The sequence below is a fragment of the Rosa rugosa genome, chromosome 6, assembly GCF_958449725.1.
Source record: "Rosa rugosa chromosome 6, drRosRugo1.1, whole genome shotgun sequence".
Taxonomy (NCBI): domain Eukaryota; kingdom Viridiplantae; phylum Streptophyta; class Magnoliopsida; order Rosales; family Rosaceae; genus Rosa; species Rosa rugosa.
Genome location: NC_084825.1, coordinates 7,452,570 through 7,479,331, shown reverse-complemented (window position 1 = coordinate 7,479,331; position 26,762 = coordinate 7,452,570). Strand labels below are relative to the sequence as shown.

General features: G+C 38.7%; 2 protein-coding genes across 4 annotated transcripts; one reads left to right on the top strand and one right to left on the bottom strand.

The window, feature by feature from the left end:
* The first annotated feature begins 429 nt into the window (after window positions 1–429).
* Window positions 430–11,728, top strand: LOC133715373 (PH, RCC1 and FYVE domains-containing protein 1-like). Of its 3 annotated transcripts, XM_062141859.1 has the most exons (9): window positions 432–923; window positions 1,970–2,056; window positions 3,328–3,417; window positions 4,421–4,501; window positions 4,799–4,990; window positions 5,071–7,146; window positions 9,021–9,167; window positions 10,071–10,447; window positions 11,274–11,728. In XM_062141859.1, the coding sequence occupies exons 1-9, from the start codon at window positions 855–857 to the stop codon at window positions 11,404–11,406; spliced, it is 3,252 nt and encodes a 1,083-aa protein (XP_061997843.1). In that variant the 5' UTR covers window positions 432–854; the 3' UTR covers window positions 11,407–11,728. The 3 variants fall into 3 exon arrangements, with proteins under 3 accessions (XP_061997844.1, XP_061997845.1, XP_061997843.1); XM_062141860.1 differs by lacking the exon at window positions 1,970–2,056 and having other exon boundaries at window positions 430–923; XM_062141861.1 differs by lacking the exon at window positions 3,328–3,417 and having other exon boundaries at window positions 431–923.
* Window positions 11,729–12,822: 1,094 nt separating this feature from the next.
* On the bottom strand, window positions 12,823–19,387 carry LOC133714155 (F-box protein At3g54460). The gene is made up of 9 exons (XM_062140230.1): window positions 18,731–19,387; window positions 15,441–17,927; window positions 15,136–15,349; window positions 14,752–15,039; window positions 14,608–14,667; window positions 14,395–14,525; window positions 14,016–14,130; window positions 13,760–13,906; window positions 12,823–13,178 (listed from the first exon to the last, which is right to left on the bottom strand). The coding sequence occupies exons 1-8, from the start codon at window positions 19,213–19,215 to the stop codon at window positions 13,763–13,765; spliced, it is 3,924 nt and encodes a 1,307-aa protein (XP_061996214.1). The 5' UTR covers window positions 19,216–19,387; the 3' UTR covers window positions 12,823–13,178; window positions 13,760–13,762.
* Window positions 19,388–26,762: the final 7,375 nt, after the last annotated feature.

Sequence of the window (26,762 nt, the reverse complement as noted above, 5' to 3'; positions counted from 1 at the left end):
ATAAAGTTTACTTTTTTTATTAAAAGAGATTCATTCATGAATTATTTGCATACACCGATTTTATAATAGTAATAGTTATATTTAAGAGAATTCATCAGTTACACGATATATGTCAACCAAAACACGAGAAAATGTATCAAAATTACTCTTGAAATATTAACAAAATTTATAAAACAATTACAACAGTTCAGCTTAATAATAATATAAAATTATCAGATAGAAAAATAAAAAAATAAAAAAATATATATAAAAAAAAACCCTATGCCCGTTAATTTGTTTCTATCTGGTCGTGGCAAGACGCCAGTGGATGATTGACCCAAAAAAGTCATCGTTGACTATTCAGCTCTTTCCCAAAAAAGAAAAAAAAGAAAAAATATAAGCAGGAGTCCTACGCCACTCCAGGAGATGAATCAGTCGCTTTCGAGACCATCACTCCCTCACTCTCTCTACTCACTCAGATTCTCTCTCTCTTTCTCTCGCTTTCACTATTTTTCTTTCCCTCGCTTTCCCCTCTCTCTCTCTCTCTCTCTCTGCCCCTTTCCTTTTCCCCAGAGCCCGATTTATTCCCTTCCCACACAATCAATCAATCACAGCTTTAAGAGCCTCGGATTAACCGAGACCCCCAGAATCTCGGGAATCACAACACTCTCTCTCCCTTTGGCCACATTCTCTCGTCCTCTACCTAACCTCACCGCCATTGCTCTCACCTCGATTCAGACACCTGCAATTTCAGCTCGCCGGCCACTGAACCGGTCTCAATCCACGGCGGCGATTGCGCTTTTTCTAGAAGCTCAGGCAATGGGAGCTGCCGCGGAGGCTAGGGTTTCGGCAGGGAAGGCTCGATTGAGTCGTTGATGTTGCGCATGGAGAGGATGACTGCCGATCAGGCGAAGGCGGGCCCACTCGAAAGGGACATTCATTTGGTAAAGTTTCCTTCTCTCTCTGGAGCTCAGTTTCGCTTTTGGAGTTGAAATTGGTGGTGATTGTTGACTGAGAAGCTTCGGATATCATCGTTTTTCACTTTTACTTCGTCTTATAGGTTTGGTAGTTTTTTCAGTGCTGCTTAGTTTTGTTTGAGTTTGGACTAGAGCTGTATTGATGAAATAGGTGAGTTAGATATGTTAAAAATAGCTTATGCTGGCATTAGTGTTCTCAATAAGTTAAAATTATAGTAGATTATTGAACGACAAGCTTCGGATATTATTGTTTTTATAGCTTAAGCTGCATTGATGAAATAGGTTACTGAAATTTGCTTAACATGACTTATTTTCATATATAAGCAAGTAATTGCACTCTTAATAGCATTTCCTGGACAAATTGTATGGTTTCAGCGTGCATTATTTAGGGTTTAGGGAGCCGTATATACACCTAGGATTGTGTTAGTGAATCCTATATACACCTAGGAGATAACTCAGGTGTTTTTGTCTACATTTCCATATGACATTTATGGCTGCGTGGTTTAGTGAAGAGATAAGGAAAGAAAAAGTAAAAGAAAGTTCAATGAATGGAAAAAAAAAAAAATGATAGTATAAGACTGCAACCACTTTGCAGCAAATGGAGTGATTGACTAATATCTAGTGAACTTGGGTGAAGTTGCTTGATGGCTGGAATAAAATTAAACTTGATGAACAGCTGTGTACATATCCATAAATGGAAAGGCTCCACATATGATCAAATGAAGTGACATGATATCACATTGGTAAAAGGCAATAATTGTCTGACTTCACTTAAATAGACATGGCATTCCTTACTTCTTCAGATTGAAAGGGAAGGCTTCTTAGATACGCTCAATATGTTTAATGTTTGGGTTGGTGCTCCTTGTTTTAAACAGTGTAGAAAGAGATCCCCACTAAATCAAGTTCTATGGTGCTTTTTTTATATTGAATTTTTTTTTTTCAACACAATTACTAGATTGCAAAACATCTGGAGTTTGTTCTAATTGATGTTCTCTGTTCATTCTTCAAAACAGGCCATCACTGCTCTAAAAAAGGGGTCACAATTACTGAAGTATGGACGCAGAGGAAAGCCCAAATTTTGTCCTTTCAGACTGTCCAATGTATGTCCGAATGAACTTGAGATTAATAAAGTACTCTTAAGTGTGTTGTCATGTTTCTTCTTCTTTGTTGCATATTGCATATTGCATATTGCTCTTGCTCTCGTGTTTCTGTTTGATTAGTGCCTTAAGATCGGTTGTTAGTGCAATTTTTATTATTCTTGCTTCACTTACTTTGTATTGTACTATATGACATGTCAAAAGGGATATTCTATGAAACATTTAACTTCTTCAAAAGTCAAACTGAAATCAGCTTCTCGTCAACCCGGAGAAAAGTAAAACTTATTGATGAAATCATAAAATTTCTATATACATTGTTATTGTATATGTATGTCAGATTCTTAGCCTGCTATGTTTAAGTCAGGACTAACATTCAAACATCATTCTCCCTAGTTAATGGTTATGATTCATTGTCTGGCAACATAATATGTAAGACTGTGTGGCCGAGGAAAAACTACTACCTGTATATATTAAGAAACACTGACAAGGATACCTCAAGGCTGGGACTAGGTACTTCCAAATGAGAGCCAGAACCGAAAGGTTTTGTCTGACTAAAAGCCTTGACACATACAGCAAAAAGTGACGCATGTTCTTAGTTATCTGGACACTATGGTTCCCCTGATCTTATAAATTGCATGAGTGTCCAACTAAGTGATCATCTACTGATAGCCTGACAGGTGATATGCTGCAAGAGTAAGATGGGCAGGCCACATATGTGAAAGCCAATATCTGCCATCACTCTATAGAGTTAGGATGATATCTTAGATATTCGTCTATTTCAGCAATACCTGCAGTAATGTGAGATGATACAAGTCCTTTTACATGCTGCTTATAGGAATAAAAGGGAAAAAAGAGCATGAATAGGATGACAAAACAATGAGATCATTTATGCTCAATAAAGAAGTATTCCTGAAAAGAGAGACTCCAATAGAGTTGGCATTGTTTCAGTAAGAAATTTTTGACAGCGCGAAACATGCTCTCCATACTGCTTGAGGTTCATAGTTTTATATGCCTTTTCATTCGTTAAATCTAGGATGCTTTGCACATTAGTATACCTGGCCATCTTTTGGGAAATTCTTTTATTCTGAGCTACACTGTCTTTAAAAATTATTACACCTTCATGATCATTTTATAAAGCTGTTAGCCATTTCATACTTATGCTTTCTGTGAGGTAGTTGTGTTGTTGCAGTTTCTTGTGATGTAGTAGGCATTATTCTTGCTGTGAATTTCCTTTTTCTTCAGTCTTGATTTGAATTTTTCCATTTTACTTTCAGGATGAATCTGTTCTGATATGGTACTCAGGCAAAGATGAGAAATATGTTAAACTAAGCCATGTCTCTAGAATTATACCTGGCCAACGCACTGTAAGTTCTTCATGCTGAGATCTCTTGCACCTTTTTCAAATGGTGAACACGTCCACTAGTATTTGATAGCTTTGCAAATGATAGTTGTAGATCTGTGGCATTTGATTTCAAATGCAACTTTTAGCTTAATGTACAATAACAACCGTTAGTGGCATGGCCATAGCATGATTAAATGTATTTTCTGAATGAGTGAGCTTCAATGTTGCTTTAGTATGATTTATGCTTGGGTTAACATGTGAAGGAGGAGATAACGTGTACATGTTATTTTAATCAAAGTAAAACGTACGTTAGTCATAAACTAAGTGCCGTATACAACTGATCCCAATTGCTCAAATGAAGGGGAAAAAGCTCAAGAGTTCTATACCATAATTGATTATTTCACGTACTGAATGTATTGTAGCCAGGCAACCTGGAAAGGAGGAAAGATTTATACAATTTTGGGCGTATTTCTTTGCTTACCCTTACTGTATAGGAAGTTTAAATATTTTAGCTAATGTGAGGCATAGTTATGAGTTTATTTATTATTTTTTTGCTTACTTGCATGCTTGCATAAGTTCCTTGTTGTAGATGGTTGCCTGCATGGCCTATCATATAGGGTCATATGATTGGCTGCTATTTATATTTTCATACAGGAGGGGGAATGAGGAAAAGGTGCATTGCACCATGGCTTCAGTGGTAAAAGGGTGGGGTAGCTGGTGTTGTCATTTCCTAAGCTTAGATTATAATTTTGGTAACTTGCAATTATAATGTTTTAGTTGTATGCAATTCTGAATATACCTATTCAATGTTTGAGTTTTTATGTTTATCTACATTGGTCTTTTTAGGTGTTTGATCTTGCAAGGAAAGTGATCTTTGATTCTTTGTAATAACATATGCCCACATGTTTATGTTATGTTTGCTTATGATGAAGATTTTAATGCTGTAATACCCATATATTGCTTTCTCCTTCATTTATTACTTGTCACATGGTAACAAAACATTCCTTTATTTGTATATACTGCAGCCAATCTTTCAAAGGTATCCTCGGCCTGAGAAGGAATATCAGTCATTTTCTCTTATATATGATGACAGGTCTTTAGATTTGGTAAGCATCTTATTTGGTGGTGATGCCCTGCTATCTGATTCTTTGGTGTTCTGTTTCCTAGCTCAACTAGTCTTTCCCTTAATTTGTGAATTTTACTATTGTCGCTGAAAATTATTGATAACCTTCATTGTAATTTCTGTTTATCTTCTCAAAAATTATAATTTCTGTCTATTTCTCTGTCAAATCTTTTCCGCTTTGTGGTATTAACTGTATCAATAGTTTGTTATTATTGCTGGTGTTCTTCAATAAACTTTGTTTACTAATTTTGTATACTTTGATGCTAATTGCTTATACCAGATATGTAAGGATAAAGATGAAGCTGAAGTCTGGTTTACTGGTCTAAAAGCATTAATATCACGCGGCCTTCAACAGAAGGGAAGAGCAGAAACAAAAAGTGGAGTTACCTCTGAAGCAACTAGTCCAAGATCACACACGCAAAGAAGTTCTCCTTTGAGCTCTCCATTTTGTAGTGGTGATAGTTCACAGAAGGTGTTCTATTTTTTTCTCTGTTGTTAATACTGTGTGTAACTGTAATATACAAGTAAATTGTCTTCTTGTGACTAATGCAGGATGAAGTGGAACCCTTTCATCCTCATGCTGCAGCTGAAAGCCCTCCAAAAGTCCATTTGGAGAAGGCTTTATCAGATGCCATGTTATATGCGCTCCCTCCGAAAGTTCCCTTTCCTTCAGATTCTGCTTCTGGCTCATTTCAGTCTCTGTCATCAGGAGGCTCAGATGGAATGAATGGTCGAACAAAGGGTGCAGTGACGGATGCTTTTAGAGTTAGTTTATCAAGTGCAGTTAGCTCATCAAGTCAAGGCTCTGGTCATGATGACGGTGATGCATTAGGGGATGTTTTCATTTGGGGGGAAGGCGTAGGTGATTGCATTTTGGGTGGTGGATTACATAGAGTTGGTAGTTCTTCTAGTTCTAAGACGGACTCTTTTGTACCTAAAGTCTTGGAATCTGCTGTCGTACTTGATGTTCAAAGTATAGCTTGTGGGGGAAGACATGCTGCTTTTGTAACCAAGCAAGGGGAGGTATTTTCTTGGGGTGAAGAATTAGGAGGCAGACTCGGACATGGTGTAGATGCTGATATCTCCCAACCAAAGCTCATAGAAGGTCTCAAAAATCTTAACGTAGAATTTTTAGCCTGTGGGGAGTACCATTCTTGTGCAGTAACACTCTCTGGTGACATATACACATGGGGTGGCAGTACTTCTAATTTTGCCCTCCTTGGTCATGGGTTTCAATCGAGTCAGTGGGTCCCAAAAAAGTTAAATGGACCTTTAGAGGGAATTCATGTCTCTTCAGTTTCTTGTGGACCATGGCACACAGCCGTTGTGACCTCTGCTGGTCAATTGTTTACTTTTGGTGATGGAACTTTTGGTGTTCTAGGTCATGGGGATCGCAAGAGTATATCGGTTCCAAGGGAAGTTGAGTCCCTTAAAGGCCTTCGTACTGTTCGAGTAGCTTGTGGTGTTTGGCACTCTGCAGCAGTAATTGAAGTAATGGTGGGATCATCAAGTTCCAGCAACTGTTCTTCTGGGAAGCTTTTTACATGGGGAGATGGAGATAAAGGTCGACTTGGGCATGGTGATAAGGAAGCAAGACTTGTGCCCACTTGCGTTGCTGCTTTGGTTGACCCGAACTTCTGTCAAGTTGCGTGTGGACAAAGTCTGACTGTTGCGCTTACAACAACTGGCCATGTTTACACAATGGGAAGCCCTGTTTTTGGTCAATTAGGGATCCCTCAAGCTGATGGGAAACTCCCCCGCCGTGTTGAGGGAAAGCTAATGAAGAATTTTGTTGAAGAAATTGCTTGTGGTGCTTATCATGTTGCAGTCTTAACTTCGAGAACTGAAGTTTACACTTGGGGAAAGGGTGCAAATGGTAGATTAGGTCTTGGGGATACAGAGGATAAATTTTCACCAACATTAGTTGAAGCTCTAAGAGACAAACAAGTCAAAAGTATCATTTGTGGCACTAACTTTACAGCAGCCATCTGTCTTCATAAATGGGTCTCTGGTGTCGATCAATCAATGTGTTCTGGCTGTCGCCTTCCGTTTAATTTTAAAAGAAAAAGACACAACTGCTACAATTGTGGACTTGTATTATGCCATTCATGCAGTAGCAAAAAGTGCCTCAAGGCTTCGATGGCACCAAATCCAAACAAACCATATCGAGTTTGTGATAATTGTTTTGGGAAACTCAGAAAGGCCTCTGAAACCAACTCTTCATCTGGCTCCGCTTTGAGAAAAGGAAGTGTGAATCAGGGATTTGCTGAACTGAGCGAAAATAATATTAAAGATTTGGACACTGGTTCATCCACAAGAAACAAGAAACTAGATTTTAGCAGTAATTGTGTTGCTCCCTTTCCAAATGGCATTTCTGAGCGCCGTGCATTCAGTGGGACTAAATCTTTCAACCCAGTATTTGGATCTTCCAAAAAGTTTTTCTCAGCTTCTCTTCCTGGATCAAGAATTGCTTCTCGAGCAACATCACCAACATCGAGACGATCTAGTCCACCTCGTGCCAAAACGCCAACCCCTGCTCTCTCAGGGATCACATTGCCAAATGTTGTGGAATATGCTAGAGGGACAAATGACGGTCTAAGTGAAGAAATTATTAAACTAAGAGCTCAGGTATGTTTATTTTCCCTTTGATTTAGGTTAACAAATCACAAACTCTTGACAAAAGAAAATGCCTTACTCTTATCTGGACACTCCAAATCTGTAGAGAGTTAGTGTAATTTGTTCATTTTTCTGATTACTAACTGCTTTACCATCTGTTTTGGTTAGTGCTCCAACTCCATAATTTTATTTAATAATTCACATAATCATCAATTTCTCACACTTTTTTTTTTTTTTGAGAATGAATTTCTCACGCATTCGAATATATCTGAATGGATATCTTTTGTAAATCCTGAACATACTGCAAATGTTATAGGGATGTACTTAAGCTGGCCTTCCCATATGTTTATTTCCACTGCCATAGTGTAATTGTCAGTTTTAATTAGTCACTTACTTTTGGCATCTTAATTAATTAATCCATAGGCAAAGAAAGGTGAACTCCTTATTGCTGAGCTGTGGGGTCTTCCGGTTTGTGTAAAACTGTTATGGGAAAGGGGATTATTTCCCCCGTATTGCTGAAAGAACAGCAGCAGAATAGGTTCTTGGGGCAGTTGCTTCCATTCATCCTTTTGTTTCATCTGACTCACAAACCCAGAGACACGAGGGCTTTCTCTCTTGATCTATTCCTCCTAAGGATAGCTTTGAGCTGTTTCCTTACATAGATCCATGTTTGAGCTTATTGTTGATTGCAGTAGGGTCTTGGTGAAGGGTAAAGTTGCTATGGTTGCCTAATTTAGTGGCTGCAAGCCTGCAAGTTGAACCAGCAAACTGTGGGAGTGGGTTTACGATAGCCATTTTAAGCTCATGTTCTGGGTGAAAATAAAAATTGTTTTGATAAATATAGTTTTTGAGTTTGGGAAGAGGGTTTGCTGTGGAAGAGGGTTTGCTCTTTAGCCTCTCTTGGTCTTCACTTTCATCGAAATTCAGGGAGAGCTCTTACGTTGCTAGTTCTTCTAATTGGAGAGCTGCTGTTCTCTAGTTTTTATTAATCTCCTTGTTGTCTGGTTTTCCACTGTTTTTTTTTTTTCTTTATCTTGTGGATTCTTTCTATCCACTGTTATGCTGGGGAAGAGCTGGGTATTCTGTGGAAGAGGGTTTGCTCTTTAGCCTCTCTTGGTCTTCACTTTCATCGAAATTCAGGGAGAGCTCTTACTTTGCTAGTTCTTCTAATTGGAGAGCTGCTGTTCTCTAGTTTTTATTAATCTCCTTGTTGTCTGGTTTTCCACTGTTTTTTTTTTTTCTTTATCTTGTGGATTCTTTCTATCCACTGTTATGCTTTGTACAGTTTTTTTTCATTAATGATCTTTGTTTCCTATCAGAGTAAATGATGGAGTAAATATCTTCAATAATTTTGCAATATCTCTCTCTAATGTATAAAGCTCTGAAGTTTAAATAACATGACATAATTTTTTATTTTAGTTAGATTGTTCACTCTAAGAGGAAGCTGCCCTTCTAGGGTATATGTAATATCTGCATGGACTTAGAATGTCTTTATAACCATTGATATCTTTATTAGCTGCACAAAATATATTTTGATTTACTTCTAGTTAAGGGTAGGAACAAATAGAAAGGAGTGGGAAGGGTCCCTACATGTTGTTGGAGTTTTCTCTACTTTATGGATATTATGTCACCATTTATATAATAAGTCTCCGAGCTATGTGTTACAACATTATTTATCTGATCTTCTCTTCGCTTGCTACAACATTGATTTTTTTTTTTTTTTTTCGGTTACAACATTGCTACAACATTGATTATTTCATTCCAAGTTAATCTGGAGATTAGGTTTAGAGATCAGAATTCTGGTTTGATCCAGTAAAATATGCAATTTTACGTTGAGCACCACCTGCAATCATTGTGGTTTTCCACTAATCAATTTTATGTTGTAGGTCGAAGATCTTACTCGTAAAAGTCAAGTTCAAGATATTGAGCTGGAAAGAACTACCCACCAATTGAAGGACGCTGTCAAAGTAGCAGACGAAGAAAAAGCAAAATGTAAAGCAGCAAAGGAAGTAATTAAGTCGCTCACAGCTCAAGTAGGTTTCTTCCTCGTGCTTATAGTGTTTATGCAGAACCCTTTTACTCATATATTACAACAAGGAGGGATGCATTCTCATCAACTTTGAGGCTGTTTGCATTTAGATAGTTCAGCGTTTTTACATTAAACAAAGAGGGTACTGAGGTTTATTTGACTACTCATATATTACAACAAGGAGGGATGCATTCTCATCAACTTTGAAGCTGTTTGCATGCATTTAGATAGTTCAACGTTTTTACATTAAACAAAGAGGGTACTGAGGTTTGTTTGACGGACTGACTAAGGAACTTTAATCAAATCAACCTCATTCAAGTAATTAGTGCAAGCTTTATGTGATAAACTTTTAGGGTCTTACCAATTATGTGGCAAATATTATTTAACAAAGAGAATCAAATATACTAATAATTTTGAAGTTTTGTACTTCAAAATTATTTCAACTCCTCAATTTTGTAGGTCTGAACCAACAATGTAGAATATTAATGTACAACCATATTAAGTTACTTTTAAATTGTTTTAGCTCTTCAATATATTATCCTACTAGGACTCTCGTGCTAAATTTTGAGTTTTGAAAGGCTGATGTATTGTGTCAAGAAATATAAATGGAGAGCTGGTGTGAATTAAAAGTAAAGATTACTGTGTAGGTGTTAAGAAAAACTTTCGTCAAGTACTGCAACTTCTACCCTATCAGAACTGCACTATACTCTTTATATTTCATTCCAGGATGACATTATGTTCTTCATGGTTTGAGTAAGCAATGCAGTTACTTCACCACTCACAAAAAGCCTTTGATTCTAGTAGAATACATTAATTTTGAGAATGCAATTTGCTCTTTTTCTTTTAGCTAAATGACAACTGTTTACGTAGGCTAATATGATTGAATGACTTGTCTTATTTTTGATAGTTAAAGGAAATGGCTGAAAGGTTACCCATTGGGACAGCAAGAAGCAGCGACACACGTCCATTAGGCTTTTCTAGTCCTACCCATGACGTTTCTACTACAGCCATTGAGAAAGCAAGCAGTCCATTGACCTTCCATGAACCACATTCAATTGCATCAAATAGCCTGGTGGTTTCTAATGCATCAAGGATTTTGAGTAGTCTTGCTTCAAATCCCACTGAAGTGGCAAATTCGGAAGCAACTACTAGGCATAAGAACAGAGGAACAAAAGCTGAAACCACAAATGGGGATGAATGGGTTGAGCAAGATGAGCCTGGTGTATATATTACCCTGGTTTCCTTGCCCACAGGAGTCAAAGATCTCAAGCGTGTCCGCTTCAGGCATGTCTCTTTTCCTAATTATTTCATTCACCCAAATTTGAAGAAAGATTCTCTGGAGCTGTATTTAATGTTTGTTGGTTTGTTATAGCTGCATGCCACAAATTAGGATCTGTCCTATATATTAGTGGGCTATGAAACTTGCATGTTATAACTACACAGACTTGCCTTGAGGTTTAATATTTTTACATAACTCCCTGCATTTATAGAATTTATGTAAACACTCGTGTTTAATGCTATTACACGTAACCTCCTTTAGGAGAAAGATTACCAAACTAATGAATACAATGCAAAGCCGAAAACATTACCATGTTTGTGGAATGAACCGTTTCAAAAACAAAATAAAACAAAAACAATATATGGGTACTTTGAAATTCTGTTAATTCCTCAATTCTATTAGTTGATTATTCTGACTGGAGATTATAGGCAATCATAGTAAGGTGGCATGTGACGACGCCAAACCTAGGGGTTAGTTAGTTTGTGTTTGTAACCCAAACTTTCATCTTACAAAAAGGATTTCCAATGAATTAGGTATTTCACTTCATTGTCTCTTCATTGCAGTATACCAGTGCTCTTATTCACTTTTCGTGGATTTTAAGCTTCATGTCATAGGCATTCTGCGTCTGAATGTGACATGTTTTTTTATCATATGTCATTCCCACTAAAATGGTTGCTGTATGTCATATCATCTGCTTAGCAATGCATGTATGTTGTCTTAATAATGTAATGACTTCTATGTCCCAAATTCTAATAGTAATAATCTATTTCTTCCCTTGGATTGTATCAATTATTATAATAGATTAATATTTATGTGCCTGATTTCTTTCAGTCGAAAGCGGTTCAGTGAGAAACAAGCAGAACAGTGGTGGGCGGCAAATAGGACTAGAGTATATCAGCAGTACAATGTTCCTGTGGTTGAAAAATCTAGTATTCCCATAGGAAGAGAAGGGTTAGCTCATTGAGCTGCTAATGTCAAGATGTTATTTGGGGAGAAGAGAAGGGTTAACTCTTTGATTGACCCACTCATCGTTTTTCATTGTAAAGAGGTATGTGGGAAATTTCCTCTTCCCTCGAATTTTGTCTTTATCCTTCCTATTCTTTTGCCATAAATTTGGTATTTGGTATTCCTTTGGAGGGGAGAGTAGGTAGGATGTGTAAATTCTTTGTAAGTAGCTTTTGGATTTCAAATTCAAATGGCTTTCCTTGTAAATCCCTACTCGAGAACTATTTACATAAAAAGCTGGAAAAAAAAAGGTTAAATACAACTGACAGAATTGTTCATCATGCTTTGTTTGGTGTACTATGAAATGTAAGGTGGAGCCTTTTCAGTCGCATTGTTTGATCGGGTGTGATTCTACCCTATGTTTAACAATCTCACTTGCTACTTCTAGATGCATGAACACGGCGTAATACTAATATAGCTAAAGAGTGACTCTTTTGCCAGCATGTAGATGTCTCATTATGCATTTGGGAAGATCAGAGGCATGCTAATCCCAACAGCAGGGATTGACCAAAAGGAGTCCATCTGTGACTTCGTTGTTCTCCCCATAAATTTTTTAAGTGACTAACAAGGAGGATAAAAAGAATAAGCAAAAAAAAAAAAAAAATGAAGAGTCCTATTAAATAGTTCGTATCTGTCAATGCAACGTGCCGTAACGAACCCTTTGCTTTTCTTCTTGTCACTGTTTCTGCGTGATTTGGTTTGATTTTCTGGCGAATTGTGGTCGCTTCTCCACCGGTGTTCATCTTTTCTGCCCTCCTGCCTCATGTTGAAGCTCCTTTGACTGGGCACTGTAATTTGCTGTTGTCATGAAACTTGTTGATAAGGGCCATGCCTTTAGTTCTCTTCGGTATACTTGAGCTTTGATGGAAATTGAGGCCTAGTGTAGATTCGGGGAGAATTAGAATCGAATGAGGAAGAGGAAGAGAGTCAAAGAAGACGGAAGAGAATAGAGATTGCGAAGAGAGTGGGGAAAGATTAAGCGGGGCAGACAAGGAGGTCTAAAATTTGAATTTCAAAATCAAACTAAAGTGGCAACCCCGCCGGGAGAACTTAAAAACGTTACTTGTGGGAAGAATTGGTCATCGACTAGTGCTCCGGTCTCTGATTTAGCGTGTTGTACATGTAGTTCAACAAAGAGGTTTCAGCCAGCTGATTAAACAAACCTATGACTCAATTTATAAACAAACCCTCAGCTTTGTGAGATCCAATTTTGGTCCACTTCATTTTTCTTTTTCTTTTTTCTTTTCTCCCCATTTATAATCTACTAGACCCTCGAACAATATGTTTTTCACTTCATGCAGAAGAGTAAATGAGATGGTTTCCACGGAGTACAAGCACATTGATGGACTAGGCCGTAGTAAAAATTTAACCTTTTATTTCATGGTAACCAAGAAATAAGAAAATTTTCTGAAAGCTGCTCAGTTGTATCAACTTTTTTCTAGCTTTCTCTTTGTATAGATTACACGGAAAGCTATTTTTCCTACTTACAAATAGTTTACAACCCTATCTTCACTGCAAAAGAATATCCGATACCACAATTATGGCAAAAGAATATCAGATACCACATTTATGGCAAAAGAATATCAGATACCACATTAGAAGGATGAAGCTGGTTGGGTCAATCAAAGCCTTTGGCAGGTCACTGAACCACCGCTAACAGTGTACTACTGATGTTCTTGCCCTATTTGCTGCCACCACTGTTCTGCTTGTTTCTCACTGAACTGCTTTTAACTGACAAAAATGAGGCACTAAGAAGTTAATCAGTTTAATGCCAGGGAAGAAACAGACCGATATACATATCCATGCAGACACAAAATGTCAATGAAATGAAGCTTATATGGGATTATTAGGGTTTATATACGGGGAGTATATGCTTAATATTACAAGTTAAATCCAAAACATACTTTTAATAATTTACACCACCCTAACTAGTCCTCCTTGGAGGGAGATGCCACCACATTTATGGCAAATGAATAGAAAGCAGAAAGACAAAGTCAATGGAAGAGGCATAAATACCACTTTACGGGGACAGAATTATCTCTTTCCCAATTTGACCGCAAAACAGGCAACAGTATTTTAATTGCATAAAAAACTTTAAAAAGGTTATAGGACTAAAATCTGATATGAACCAGTCAAGTGTTGAGTAAAAAAAAAAAAAAACCCATAAATTCTACTTTCATCATACGATCACAATTACTGATGTCCTATGAAGACGGAAGTGCTGGAGGACTGAGCAAGAACCAACCAGTGGTGGAGCTGTTCATTTAGAAGCATACATGCAATCATAGCACTGTTAAAAATCTTGCACATACCTCTTACATCTGAGGATTTGTCCGTACAAATCCAAGATGAGAAAGATAATTTCTGTCAGCAAAATCATGTAAGGAACGTTGAGTTCGTGCCCCTTGGTCAGATTTTCCAGCCTCTTCCTTCAAAAATCTTCTGCACTCATCAGAATCCTATAACAAAGAAGGAAACATATAGCATGAGAATCACTAAAATTTGAATTTCAAAAAGAAAAAAGAAATAAAGAAAAAAACATGAAACCACATTGCGAAATATGTTTACCTGTAAGAACTCCAGCATTTGCTCTTCAATAGTGCCACGCATTGCTAGAGTTTCCACATGTACAGGACGAGTAGCACCCATCCGATGAGCACGACTAATGACTTGTTCCTCCATGCTAATCAGGTATCAACCAACATAAAAAATCAGTATCATATGGAAATTCAGTATGACACTATGGTATTTATAACTTCTTGAAGGCATTATTTTAGTGAATCAGATAACTGGTATCTGGTCCTTTGCAGGTTAGAACGGAGAAGGTAACGTTCATTTCCAAATAGAATGAATTTAAATATATTATGGATGCATGACAGATAAATATAGCATTCAAATTTTTGTAAATAATAAAAAGCACATGATATTACCAAAATAGGACACTAACCTCCTGTCCCATATTGGTTCCATTAAAAATACATGCGTTACAAAGCTCAAATCGAGACCCAATGCAGCACTTCCATCCATCAAAAGAACTGTGCAGCTAGCATCATTCTTGAAAGTAGCCAGTGACTTCATCTAAACAAATGAAAGTGGATTAATTTACACAGGCAAAAGATGAATTAATTAAGAGTAAACAAAGCAAAAAATATATATATACCTTGTTGCTAGAATGCATTGGACTATACATCCCAGCATATTTAATACCAGCAATGGTCAACTGGACAGAGAATCGTATAAGAATCCATCACTTGTACAAAGATAATCACATAAAGCCAGGAAAGGTATAGTATAAAACAGTCACCTGCTGCTCAATGACATGTATATGCTCAAGAAATTGAGAAAATACCAAAACTTTATCCAAATATGTTTCATGAGTCTTGGCATCCCTTCTAAAGCCATGAACTTGTATCAATTCTTTTGAATCACCCATCTCAGGCAGGGAAATTAGATTTTTGGTGTCCATGGGACTATTCTCATCATTTGTAGGGCATTCAACTTTGCTATTAGCTTCCTGCAATGCTTTCAATCTCCTTACCAGATAAGAGACTTTACTGCTAGATGTTGACTGCCAATCCGGATCCCAGTCATCCTGCACAAAAACCAAAAGGTAAATATCTGTAAAACCAAACATAAATAACAGAATAAAAAGGAAAATACTTCAACTTATAAAGAGAGCTGAGCATGCCTGTTTATACGAGGGTTGTAGCTCAATAAGATCCTTGGGAACAGGCCACTTAGGATTTGGATTTTCTGGCCGAGTTAGTGTATCAGGAGTTTGCATCTCATATAAGTTGCCACAGCCAGGGTAAGTACACCTCTCACTGTCCAAACCAACACAGTCGAGGCACAAAAGATGCTTGCATGGCGTAATGACAGGTAAACGACACCATTCCTTGCATCTAACAAAACAAATGCAATCTCTGATCAGTACACAAACTTCATAGGGAAAAGTCTAACTAAAAGGGAAAAGTGTCTGGACACTAATATTACCGTACACAGTTGCCACCATAAACAATATTATATCTTATGAACGCATACTCCTCTGACATGGGATGTAGACCTTTTTCAGCTAAAATATCCATTGTCTCCTGAATATCTTCGCCAGCATCTGTTACTTTTATATGCCCGGCCACACAGCAAGATAGCCTAACATTTTTGATAGTTGTACTTCGAAACTTCCACTGCTTTGGATTCAGAAGACTCTCAACATGAGAAGGATCATTCCAGTCAGCCAATAGTATATTGCGCCTAACTGTCTCTACCAATTCATTGTAACTTCTTGCATGTTCCTCAGCAAAATCAAGAAAAGTAGCTTTCTTGATGCAAGGTGGAATAGTCTGCAAATCTATCTTTCTGGCACTAATCATGCACCTATGCAGTAAATGCAACAAACGTGATCGTCCTTCTTCCATCTTTGCTTCAAAAGGCCTAAGAATCCCAGCTTCCCACGACTTATAATTCTGCCCATAGGATTCCTCATGAAGGAATTTGAGCAATGGTTGAAGATGTGATAGTTGACTATTGGGTGTATTAGGAGTCGGAGTTCCAGTCAATATCCAACGGTTTGAAGCCATCAATGAAACTGCCATTTGCATTTTGTTTGTCAAGCTAAGACTTGAGCCAAGAGTATGCCCCTCATCTAACATGACTCTAAGCCAATGCACTTGCATCAGTGCACTTTTTTTGCGGGGGCCCCACTCTGCACTCAAACGACTGAACGTGGTTATGATAACATCATAGTCCCATGCCAGACTGTGTGCAGAAGGCTTCTTATGGTCACTCCACACATAAACTCGCAGCTGACCAGGCCTGACATGCTTCTTAATTTGCGTTTCCCAGTGATCAACTAAATTTGATGGGACAACAATTAGAGTTGCTCTTGAAAGATACAGCCTCACTGAGTTCAATGGCACAGAAAGAGCAATTCTGAGAGCAGCAACATCAAAACTCATGTTGTTAAGACTTCGTGGGTAACACCATTTAATAACACCCTTTTCTACTCTTCTTTTGAGACCAAATGCTTGAAATAATTCCTGAAACGGATAGGCATCACCCAACTCTACACAAGAGCTTACAAAAGGACTTCGCAGACCAACTGTCTCCATTACTGACAGCTGGTCAGAAGAAAGTTTAGCCAACCAAGATAGGGCTTTCTTTGTAATAGAATTTATCAAGGCATACCTCTCCTTAAGCACACTAATGAAAAAAAAAACGTTTTGTTCCTCCCCTCCAGCTGTTCCCTTGGTGTAAAACCCTAGTAAATGTGTTATTGGCTCGGAATTATCATAGGATTCTTCAGGAACACTACAACTCTGGTAGAAAGGGTCAGAATTCATGCTACAAAACCACGGCGCGCTAGCGTCAGCAATACTGCTTTCTGGAAGCTTCCGCCACTTACGGCATACATCACACTGAACCCAGGTGTCGTTGGACAATCTACTCGAGTTTTTTCCAGCCTTTGTTTGTTTGGGATAGCCGGATGCTCCTTGAAATGATGGCAGAAGATCTTTTTTTATGCCACTTAAGTTCTTACTGCACCGAACCACACACACTGCTGAATTAGAGTATGCAGCTACTGGTGTTTCCATTACTTTGCCAGGACAAGAATTGGTGACTCCTGGAATTTGCTCATCAAGAAGTAGCCTGGCTCTTTTAGATCGGCAGTATTTGGAATCGCCAAGACCACTTTGAGCTTTCTGACCCATATCCCTCTTTATTGGGAGCATACTACCACCAGCCACATCATCACCACCAAGCTCATAATAACCACATTTCTGGTCTCCGTTATGTGTACACCAATTCACTTGTACCCCATCTGGAGGAGTTGCCAGAGTTCCTTGTGTCTTCAGAATAAGTGAAAGAGCAGTTATAGTCTTTCCTAATCCAGGTTCATCACAGAACATTCCCCCATGAAAATCACTGATAGTGGGAGCTTCACCAGTGACAATTTCTCCAGAAATAGTGTTAATACAGAACGAAAATCCATCTTCAGTTGAGAAAGCCAGATACAATGGATGGGGCAAAACTTTAGCCTTTTTCTCACGTTGAAGCATCCATTCAACTGCTACCTGCTGATGAGGAAACAATTTAAGTTTCATGCATGGCATGATTGAGACAGCCAAGGTTCTCAAATGGCAACAAGTTGCAGACACCCTAACAAGGTCCATTGGGTTGAGTGTAGCTAGGATATTTAGTAATATGTCATCAGATATATCCCAAATACCAGCTTTACAAGAGTCATCAACTGGTTGTATTCTAGAAGAGTTATGGTTTCCTGTCTCTGCCACACTAGGTAAACTCTTAAAAATTTCATGAAGCTCAAATAGCTTCTTCTTTGAAGAATCAGTGAAATTATGATGCAGCTTGCAACCAAAAACATGACAGTCAGAAAGATTCCATATGTTTCTGCCACCACCAAGATTATTTTCAAGGTAATCTTTGTCAGACAGCATTGCACTTCTCTCTCCCCAGTCAGAACTGCAAAGTGACGTTCTTGAAGTTGTTAGAATTGGGTGGAAGACATAGAGATTCTCAACTTTTGGGTAAAGACCATTTCACTAAATCAGAATCAAACAAATGCAATAACATGGATATATAATACAGAAGGAAAAACTAATCGATACACCAACAGCCGCACACATCACCTCACTAAAGTTGGCAGTATAACATCAGAATCTAAAATGTACACACGCCTGGCAATGCTCTGTACTGGCATATTGGAATCAGAAAGCACAAAAACACAGACACAGTCAACACACCAAACTGCACCCCTAAGAGGAAACATGCATAAATATGTACTACCCATAAAAGTAAGAATCTTTTACATAAGAGCCTGTACATATTTACATATATACTGTGTATGTTCAAACACTAGGCACAAAGGCAACGAGCAAAAATTTCACCCAAGTAAATATGGATGTACAGCATCAAATCGTATAAGTGCAAGCCAATGTCGGGCATAATCTAAATAATCATCCTTTAAACAAAAAACTTAAATGTTTTGAAACTTTTCCGGCTTCAACTAATTCACACCAATGTGACACCTAGTAAGTGGAAAACTTTGATTAAGTTTATCTTTTCTTTAGGTAAAAGAGGCTCTTCCCTAGCTGTAAATTAGAATGCCTAACTAGTTCAGAGTCTAACATTCCGGGATACTATTCTTTCTACTAAACAGACATAAAGCAATCGAAAACTACCTAATCAAATCGAAACTAGCTAATCAAATCTAATCTACACACAAATACAAAAGAGAATTTAGGCATAAGAAAGCAGCAATGCACCTCAAGTGTCGAAACAGAGCACCGGCAATAGACCCCGATTTCGGAAACTGCCAGCCACACCATAACTCAATCGGAAGATAGACATCAACGAGCAGCACAGCCCTGAGTTGTTGCCCACCGACGCCGGCGGGCTCAACCCGAACCAACAAAGCATCGATCTTGATGCACTTGTTCATCACCAAAGCGTGAAGCTGGTGCACCACGCTTATTCTCCCATTCACCAGCCCTATACTCCTCTTCCTCGTCCTCGTCTTCCTCCCCAATTCCCCCTCGCATTGCTCCGAATCAGAGGAGTTTTCCGGCACCGGCGAGAGGACGACGGCGTCTTCGTCGTTTTGGGATTTGAAACTGACGTCTGGAGCTGCGCGGAAGCGCGTTCCGAAGGGGAGGTCGGGTGGGTCCGGCGGCGAAGTGACGGCGAGAACGGCGTAGAGGAAGCCGCAGAGCTTGTGGTCGGCGAACGACGTCGTTGCGTCGTCGTCCATAATTGAATTTAAAAATTAAAAGGGTGTGTGGAAGGGAATTGGATTAGGGTTGCGATTGTGAAGACGGCATTGGGATAATACAATTAGGGTTTTTGAATTGAATTGAAATTTCAAAGGAGAAGATGATAAGGAAACCGAGACCGTTTCGGGCTCCAGTTTTGTCTTGGGACTTGGATTTGTTTGTTGGTTTTATTGGGCTAGTTTTAACCGTTTTTTTTTTTTTTTTTGCGGACCCACTCCCACTTACTGCACGTGGTTTGCGCTTCACAGGGGCACTGATGCTCGTCTCTCTCTCTCTCTCTAAAAAAGCACTGGTGCTCGGGGATCCGAAGCTTAGGTCTAGCATGAGTTATCACAGTAGAAGAAAATCTCTGGCTACTACTGATCAATCTATCAAGCCTATGAGGCTTGAAGAAGCCATGAAAGCATTATAACAGGAGGTGGATTTGAGGCTCTGTACAAGCAGACATAATTTGCAGACTTATCCCAATGAGAAGCTCCTCATATCGTTAGCCTGTTATCTCTCCACATCCACCGGGCCAGTCGCCGGAACTCTTTACCCCTGTCCAATATTCACACAGCTTTTTGCAGCGACAGGCCCTTGTAATTCACGGCGCGCCTTCCGGTCAGGTGATTTGGAGCTTTCACAAGGTTATGGTGCCGCTAGCAAATGTTGCGACTATCAATCCAGTATGACCATTGACGGCCATGATTTTCTGATTCATGGGGTTTGTTAATTAGGAAAAAGCATCCAAGCAATATTTACTCATTGTATCTCCACTTTCGTAGCGTTTGGGTTTCCAGTCCGACCTCCCCTATATGAAAAGCCTGCCGGTGCTGAACATGATCATGATCACAAGACGGGGGGTGACTGCTAATACTGGTGTAGTTCATTGGAAGTGTTTTATCGACTGCTGAATTTGAGTGCTCTGCTTTCTCGTTTACATACAATAAGAGCATGTATGGATTTCATTGATTGTATTATTACTATTTCTTGTTTCATTTTGTGCGCTACACACACACACACGCACGTCTCTGTTTCAAATTTCTTTTCAAGTAATACTTGTAGTAAATTCGCTATGCTAGTGATGCTGTTCTGAATCGACCATACAAACTATGTGATGGAGTACTGGTATCGGAAAGAATTCAAAAGAGGAAATTATTAGATTTCTACCTGGGATAGAAGAAGCAAATCCCAAAAGAGATGCATTAATTAATTCCTAGGGAAAAAAATGCAAACAGTACCTGACCTTTGGCCCATTAGTAACTTTAGTACCTGACAAAAAAAAAATATCACTTTGGTACCTGAAGTTTGAAACCCGACCCAACATTAGTACCTGGACCGTTAACTTCGCTTAACTCCGTTACGGAGACTGCCAGCTGTCATATTTTAAAGGGTATTTTCGTCTCTTTGTATCTTAATTAATTTTTTTTTCTTTAAGCATTTTTTCTTCTCTCTCTCTCTCCCCTTTCTTATCTTGTTCTTCCCTCTCTCTCCAGATCAACCTGCAAATTTGTCCCGGTTCTGAGTATCTCTTCTTCTTTCTCTTCATCCTCGTTCGGCCAAATAAAACAGAGCTAGTGTCAATGTGAAGAAGAATTCCCAGATTTTTGGAAAAAGAGACTCTAGCCTATAATCATCACACGGAAAATCCCAATAAGATGAGAGAGAGAGAGAGGATCAGATGAGAGAGTTTTTTCCCAATCCAAAACTCCACAATCTTCACTCTCTTCTTCAACCTCCAATGCCCAAATCTTTACATCCAAAGCCCCAACCTCAATTCCCCGTCATTCCCTCAAAATCAATTTCAAACGATGCTTTGCCTCGTTGTTTCGATCTCCACATCAATTTCATGCTCTGCCTCGTTGTTTTGATCTCCACTGATTCACCTTCTCCGATTCGTATCGCCCAGAGCTTTCATGCTTGGCGAAAGCATCTTGAAAACTCCCCTTTTGATATCTTACTGATGATTTTGCTCTGCGTGGAAGAAAATTGACTCCATCGATCGGTCTCTCACCAAAACGAAAAAAAATCATTCTCTCTCTCTCTCTCCGACGAGAAAACCCTTCCTCACCATCTTGCTCAGCTCCGGCAGCTCCCTTCCGCGCCATCTCGCTCGGCTCCGGCGGCACCGTTCCTCAACGCCATTCTGTCGCCGATTCCATCTCCATTACCTTTCTCAGTCGAAGCGGACCCGAACGGAGACGAGCCGGAGTAGATTCTCATCATCTCCGCGCATGAGGACAACGTCGCAGGAAAATGGATCATCGAGGTCCTTAAATCCACGCCTCTAACACCAATCAAGAACGGACTTGAATTGTGGGTCAGATTCCGGCAGTACTGCAATACTCACAATGCCGGAAAACCCAGTTGAAGTGATCAAAGATACGCTGGTATTAGTAAGATCAATTGAAGAAGAGGTGTACACAAGCCATGTCTGATTGTTGTTGAGCTTTATCGTGTACTTGGTGCGAGACTCATTTGAAGAGAATAATAGAATAGCGTGGATCGTTGAAATTGAAATGGAAGTCCGGTTCGAAACAGAGCAGGTGAGAAATGGGCTTCCCCGGACGAGAAAGAATCTGAGATTGGAGGAGGAAAACTCCAGAGTGATGCTGAGATCATTGAAAGAAGAAATTACATGTCTTTCTTGTGGGTTTTGGGTGTTTGAGATGGTGAGGTCAGCGTTGAAGACTTGGTACAAGAAAGCAGAGTTGGAGAGAGAGAGGAGGAGGCGGATTTGATGAGGTAGGGGTGGAAGTATTCGGGTTGATCTCCATTTTTAAGGGTCAAGTTTTGGAAGAAAGAGTTTGTGGGGAGTGGGGTTTTGAGGAGGTTTTGGGAGAAGAAAGGAGAAGGGTCAGGGAGGACTGTGGATTGGGTTTGGGGGAAGAGGAAAGGGGTTTGCTTGTGTGTGTGACGTGAATGTGGTGGTGACATGGTTGTGGGCACTTCAATTTCTGGTTCAGATGGTGGTGATGGAGATGGGGAAGGTGGAGGTGGAGGTGGAGGTGGAGGTTTATAGGGTTTGGATTTGGGTTTCTTGAAACTCTTGGTGATTAAGGTTTTGACTCTTCTCCTAATCTTTTTCAACATTATATATTCATGTGGGTTTCAAGCATGCTTGCAAGGTAAGCAAGTATGAATGACTTGCAGGGTTGCTTCACATAACAAAATGGTGTTTGAGCTTGTGTGTTTCTTTGTAGCAAGGTAGGAGTGTTTATGTTCTAAGGCATCAGTGGGTCTATTTGTGTGAGAAGGTCAAGCAGGAGCTGGATTATAATCCTAGAAGCTTGAAGAAAGGATTATAGTCCTCGAATCTGCAGGTTGATCTGGAGAGAGAGGGAAGAACAAGATAAGAAAGGGGAGAGAGAGAGAGAAGAAGAAATGCTTAAAGAAAAAAAAATTAATTAAGATACAAAGAGACGAAAATACCCTTTAAAATATGACAGCTGGCAGTCTCCGTAACGGAGTTAAGCGAAGTTAACGGTCCAGGTACTAATGTTGGGTCGGGTTTCAAACTTCAGGTACCAAAGTGATATTTTTTTTTTGTCAGGTACTAAAGTTACTAATGGGCCAAAGGTCAGGTACTGTTTGCATTTTTTTCCCTAATTCCTAAATTCATACCAGAAGATATATGAAGCTCGGCCAAGAACAGAGGACCATCATAGTATTATGTAGAAGGCACTTCGGCTAAAGTAGCATGGGAATACCATTATGATGATCCTAAACAGCACTCATACAATACACTTTGTGCATATCTTTCTTAGTTTCAAATTTTAATGACTTTTTCTCAACATCCACACTTGATGGTGAAGTTACTCAGGCTGAAGTTGTCGGCCTAATAGAAAGAAAAAGACGTTACATATATTGTCATTTTGACTAGATGAATACCTTTTCTATGTTAAGTTCATAATAAAACCCATAATCCAACTCACTGAGCTCAATTTTGAGTTTTGTAGAGCATTAAGTAATTTATTCTTCTCACTTGGTTACTATTGGTAATAAGGTGTGAATGTGCAGTGAGATTGGAGTCGGTAATCTAGAAGTGAAAGAGAATACTTAACTTATGATGTTCCTTTCTAATTTTGGTTTTGTTTCTTTTCTATTTTGTTTTGAATTGGTCTGGCAATTTGGATATTGTTATGAAACTGAAAAATTTATGTTAGTTGTTAGTTCAGTTAGAAAGAAAGCAATTGATAATTGTTATACAACTTGAATGCAATTATACTACCCACAGCAGAGCGCGAGCTTAACACCTATTAATACTGCTTTTCATCTTTGGTTGCTATATCCAGGGCGTGATATCAAGAATTCATTCAAGCTAACCAACATAGTAACGATGGTGTATTGTAAGTCCGAAGTACCGTTAGTCATTAGAGTCCGACTTCAACCAATTTTTCCATCCTAATATGAACTGAAGGGGTGTCATTCGGCATTGGGAAGGTAGTTTTATTGCTGCCTTTTCACGAAGGAATGAGTTTGTCACCTCCCTTCAACATATAGAATTGCTAGCCTTGAAGTAGGGTATTGAGTTCCTAGCTCCAAGCATTATGCATCTCTAGTGCTCTTATTGAGCTTAAAAACAATCGCTGCAACTACCTTCTCTGAGCAACAACACGACAGAGGACATCAAGATCAAGGCTCTCCTCAGGTGTGGTTTGCAGTTTAAGTGCAGTATGCTCCTATAGACAAACCAATTGAGAGGCACACAGATTAGCTGGCCATAGCTCTGAAAATAATGTTCAAGTTGAATGGTTTAACTACGGTCCAGAACTCATTCTAGATGCCCCATATCTAATAAATAAAATTCTTGTTTTATCAACAAAATATAAATCCAACAATATTATAGCAAAAGTAAATATAATAACACCGCCACTGTAGCAAAATAATATATATATTACAATTACATCCATACATGAAATAACTTAAATTTAAAAGATCTTACAATAACATCCATACATGAAATAACTTAAATTTAAAAGTTGGCTTAATTCTGAGTTTCTCTACGTTGTACACCAATTGAGGTCTCTAGGCGACTAGTTTTACTACTTGGGGAGTTTAGTTGTGAGGGTTTGGATCTTTTTTGGTGTTAGGCTCAATAAGTGAGCGTATGTGTTAACAGTGAGGGTCACCTGTCCTTTGCTCGGTAGTTTGTGCCATTTATGATTTTGGTATGAGACAACATCTGATGTACGTGCCTTCTGGCCATGGATAAATTAATGAAATTATCTATTTCTTCAAAAAAACATCCATACATGAAATAACTTAAATTTAAAAGTTGGTCGCATATGTAGTAACTTGGTTTTGCCATCCTTACTCTGGTTCAATAGAAAAGAACCATTATAGATTCCTTCATCCGTTTGCTTCCCTCGTGGTTCGGCCTTCATAGTCCTGCCTTTGCTGCATAAGAGAACAAACTATGGAAGAAACTCTCAGTAGCAAGTTCCTTTTCTTGGATAAGCTAGCGGAAAAAAAAAAACGCACGATACTCTCGCGGTGGCGTCTTCCTTTTCCCTTGCCAAAAAAGCAACCAGTTCCTCTTTCCGTTTATGTTTCTGTTGCTCTATCTCTTTCTCTTTCTCAATTCGTTTCTGTTTCTGTTTCTCTTCCGGTCCCTCTTCCAGTTCCTCTTCCTCTATCTCTTCTTCTTTCTGCTCCTCTTCCTCTTCCTCTTCCTCTTTCTCTTCTTGCCACTTTTTGTAAGTAGCCAACATCTCAAGATCATTTTCAAAGTGAGTTCCTAGTCTTGTCAGTCACATTCGAAAATGAGGTGATGCACAGTTAATGATGTTGAACATAGTTGGAGTTTATTGTCATTGTGACTGAACTCTGAAAAGTATCATGGGAATTCTGTACTAATTAAATACAGTTATAGGATCACTAGAGGCCTTTCAATGATGGTTTTGTGGGGAACAGTAGTGTATTGTCAAAAGAGACCTTGTAGGCATTTTTATAAATCTTCACCCATCATTGCTCAACTTTGGTTGATAATTGTGTAACAGGCACTACCATTAGAGAGCATGCCTATGTTTAGAGGTTCGAAGACATATAGGATGCCCTCCATGAGAACTATATTTGAAACTATAGCTAAGAGGAAAGCTTAGGCGATAAGTCTTAAGAAGGGATTTTATCTCTTGATAGGAGCAATATTTGCGATGTTTTTAATGCCATTCTTTCTACATTTTACTTAGTTATTCTCTTAACATTTTCATTTCTAACTTATTTTGTTGTAATTAGGTACATTTGAGCTACAAACGCAGGAAATGAGCTATGAAAAGCTAGAAATGAAAGAAATGAAGGCAAGGAAGAAATGAGGCGTAGAAATAAACAAGAAATGGAGAAATTATGTTTTTCCAATCCTACTAGGAGAAGGAATTCCAGATGAACTAGGAATCCTGAGTCAACTAGGAATGAGCTCATGGAAATGATGATCAAAAATGAGAAATGACAGAATCTCAGTTAGACAAGGAAATCCATTCCTACCAGAAAAATGAAATCTAACATGACTAGGAGTCCCTGTTGCACTAGGAGAGCTCAGGAAGGTTCCAGAACATCTTAGAAATGAAGAGTCCTAATTGGACTAGGAAACCTGTTGGCATTAAGAGTCCTGATGATACCAGGATACCTGGGAAGACTAGGAGATGTTGTGGGTTCAAGATGACTCAGAATTGTACAAGAATGTTCTAGAAGAATCAAGAATGGCGTCATATACAAAGATGGGCTTCTAAATTGTCCAATTGAAGAAGCCTGACCCAAAGATTGAAGCATGCATGTGACTTCCATGTGGCCTTCTAGAATGATCATGACGTCTTGGAGGAATCCTTATTGCACAATTATTGGTTTTACCGTGAAAAATAAAGAAGAATACTAGAAGATTTCGGCAAAGAACAAAGGAAGAGTTTCTAGGAAAATATACTTCATGTGGAATGAGGAAAAGAAAATAAAAGAGAATAATTATCAATTAAGGTTTCCTGATTACATTCTACATGCAACTTGGCTGAAATATGGACTAGATACATTGGGAATTTTGGCAATGACTCCTACTTTCTAGATTCAAGGTTGATCTCTACTTCCTTTAGAATATTTCCATTGGTCAGATGATGCAGAACAAGTAGACAAAGACTTTGACACCAAGCTATGCCGTGCACTATAAATAGAGGGGATTTGAGACGTTTTAATCATCATTCAAAACCTAGAATCAAATCGTAAATCCCTCCCCTCTCTCTCTCTCAAAGTTTCGGCCTTTTCCTTTGTGCAAGACTTGAAGCCGTGAAGCAAGTTCCATCATCCTCCATCCATCCTTGCCGTGAGCCTCATCATCATCCACCACCTTTGAAGATCTTCTTGCGTTCTTGAAGCTTTTTTAAAAATGTAACCATGACCATAAACTCTTTGTTTTTGTTTCTATGTTGTGTAAATCAATTCGAATTCTTTGTTTGTTTAAATGGAAATTTTGATGCTTTGATAAGATTGAGTTTATTTTTGTATGTTTAGTTTCCAATAATCATGAAGCATGAAAACGTTTTAGGTTTCTAGAATACAT

Coding starts and splice junctions, on each gene's coding strand:
- LOC133715373 (XM_062141859.1), top strand. CDS start 855: ATGTTGCGCATGGAGAGGATGACTGCCGATCAGGCGAAGGCGGGCCCA. Junction 3,418..4,420: donor TTATACCTGGCCAACGCACT/GTAAGTTCTTCA, acceptor TATATACTGCAG/CCAATCTTTCAAAGGTATCC. Junction 4,502..4,798: donor ATGACAGGTCTTTAGATTTG/GTAAGCATCTTA, acceptor TGCTTATACCAG/ATATGTAAGGATAAAGATGA.
- LOC133714155 (XM_062140230.1), bottom strand. CDS start 19,215: ATGGACGACGACGCAACGACGTCGTTCGCCGACCACAAGCTCTGCGGC. Junction 14,526..14,607: donor CAATGCATTCTAGCAACAAG/GTATATATATAT, acceptor TCATTTGTTTAG/ATGAAGTCACTGGCTACTTT. Junction 14,131..14,394: donor GAACCAATATGGGACAGGAG/GTTAGTGTCCTA, acceptor ATACCTGATTAG/CATGGAGGAACAAGTCATTA.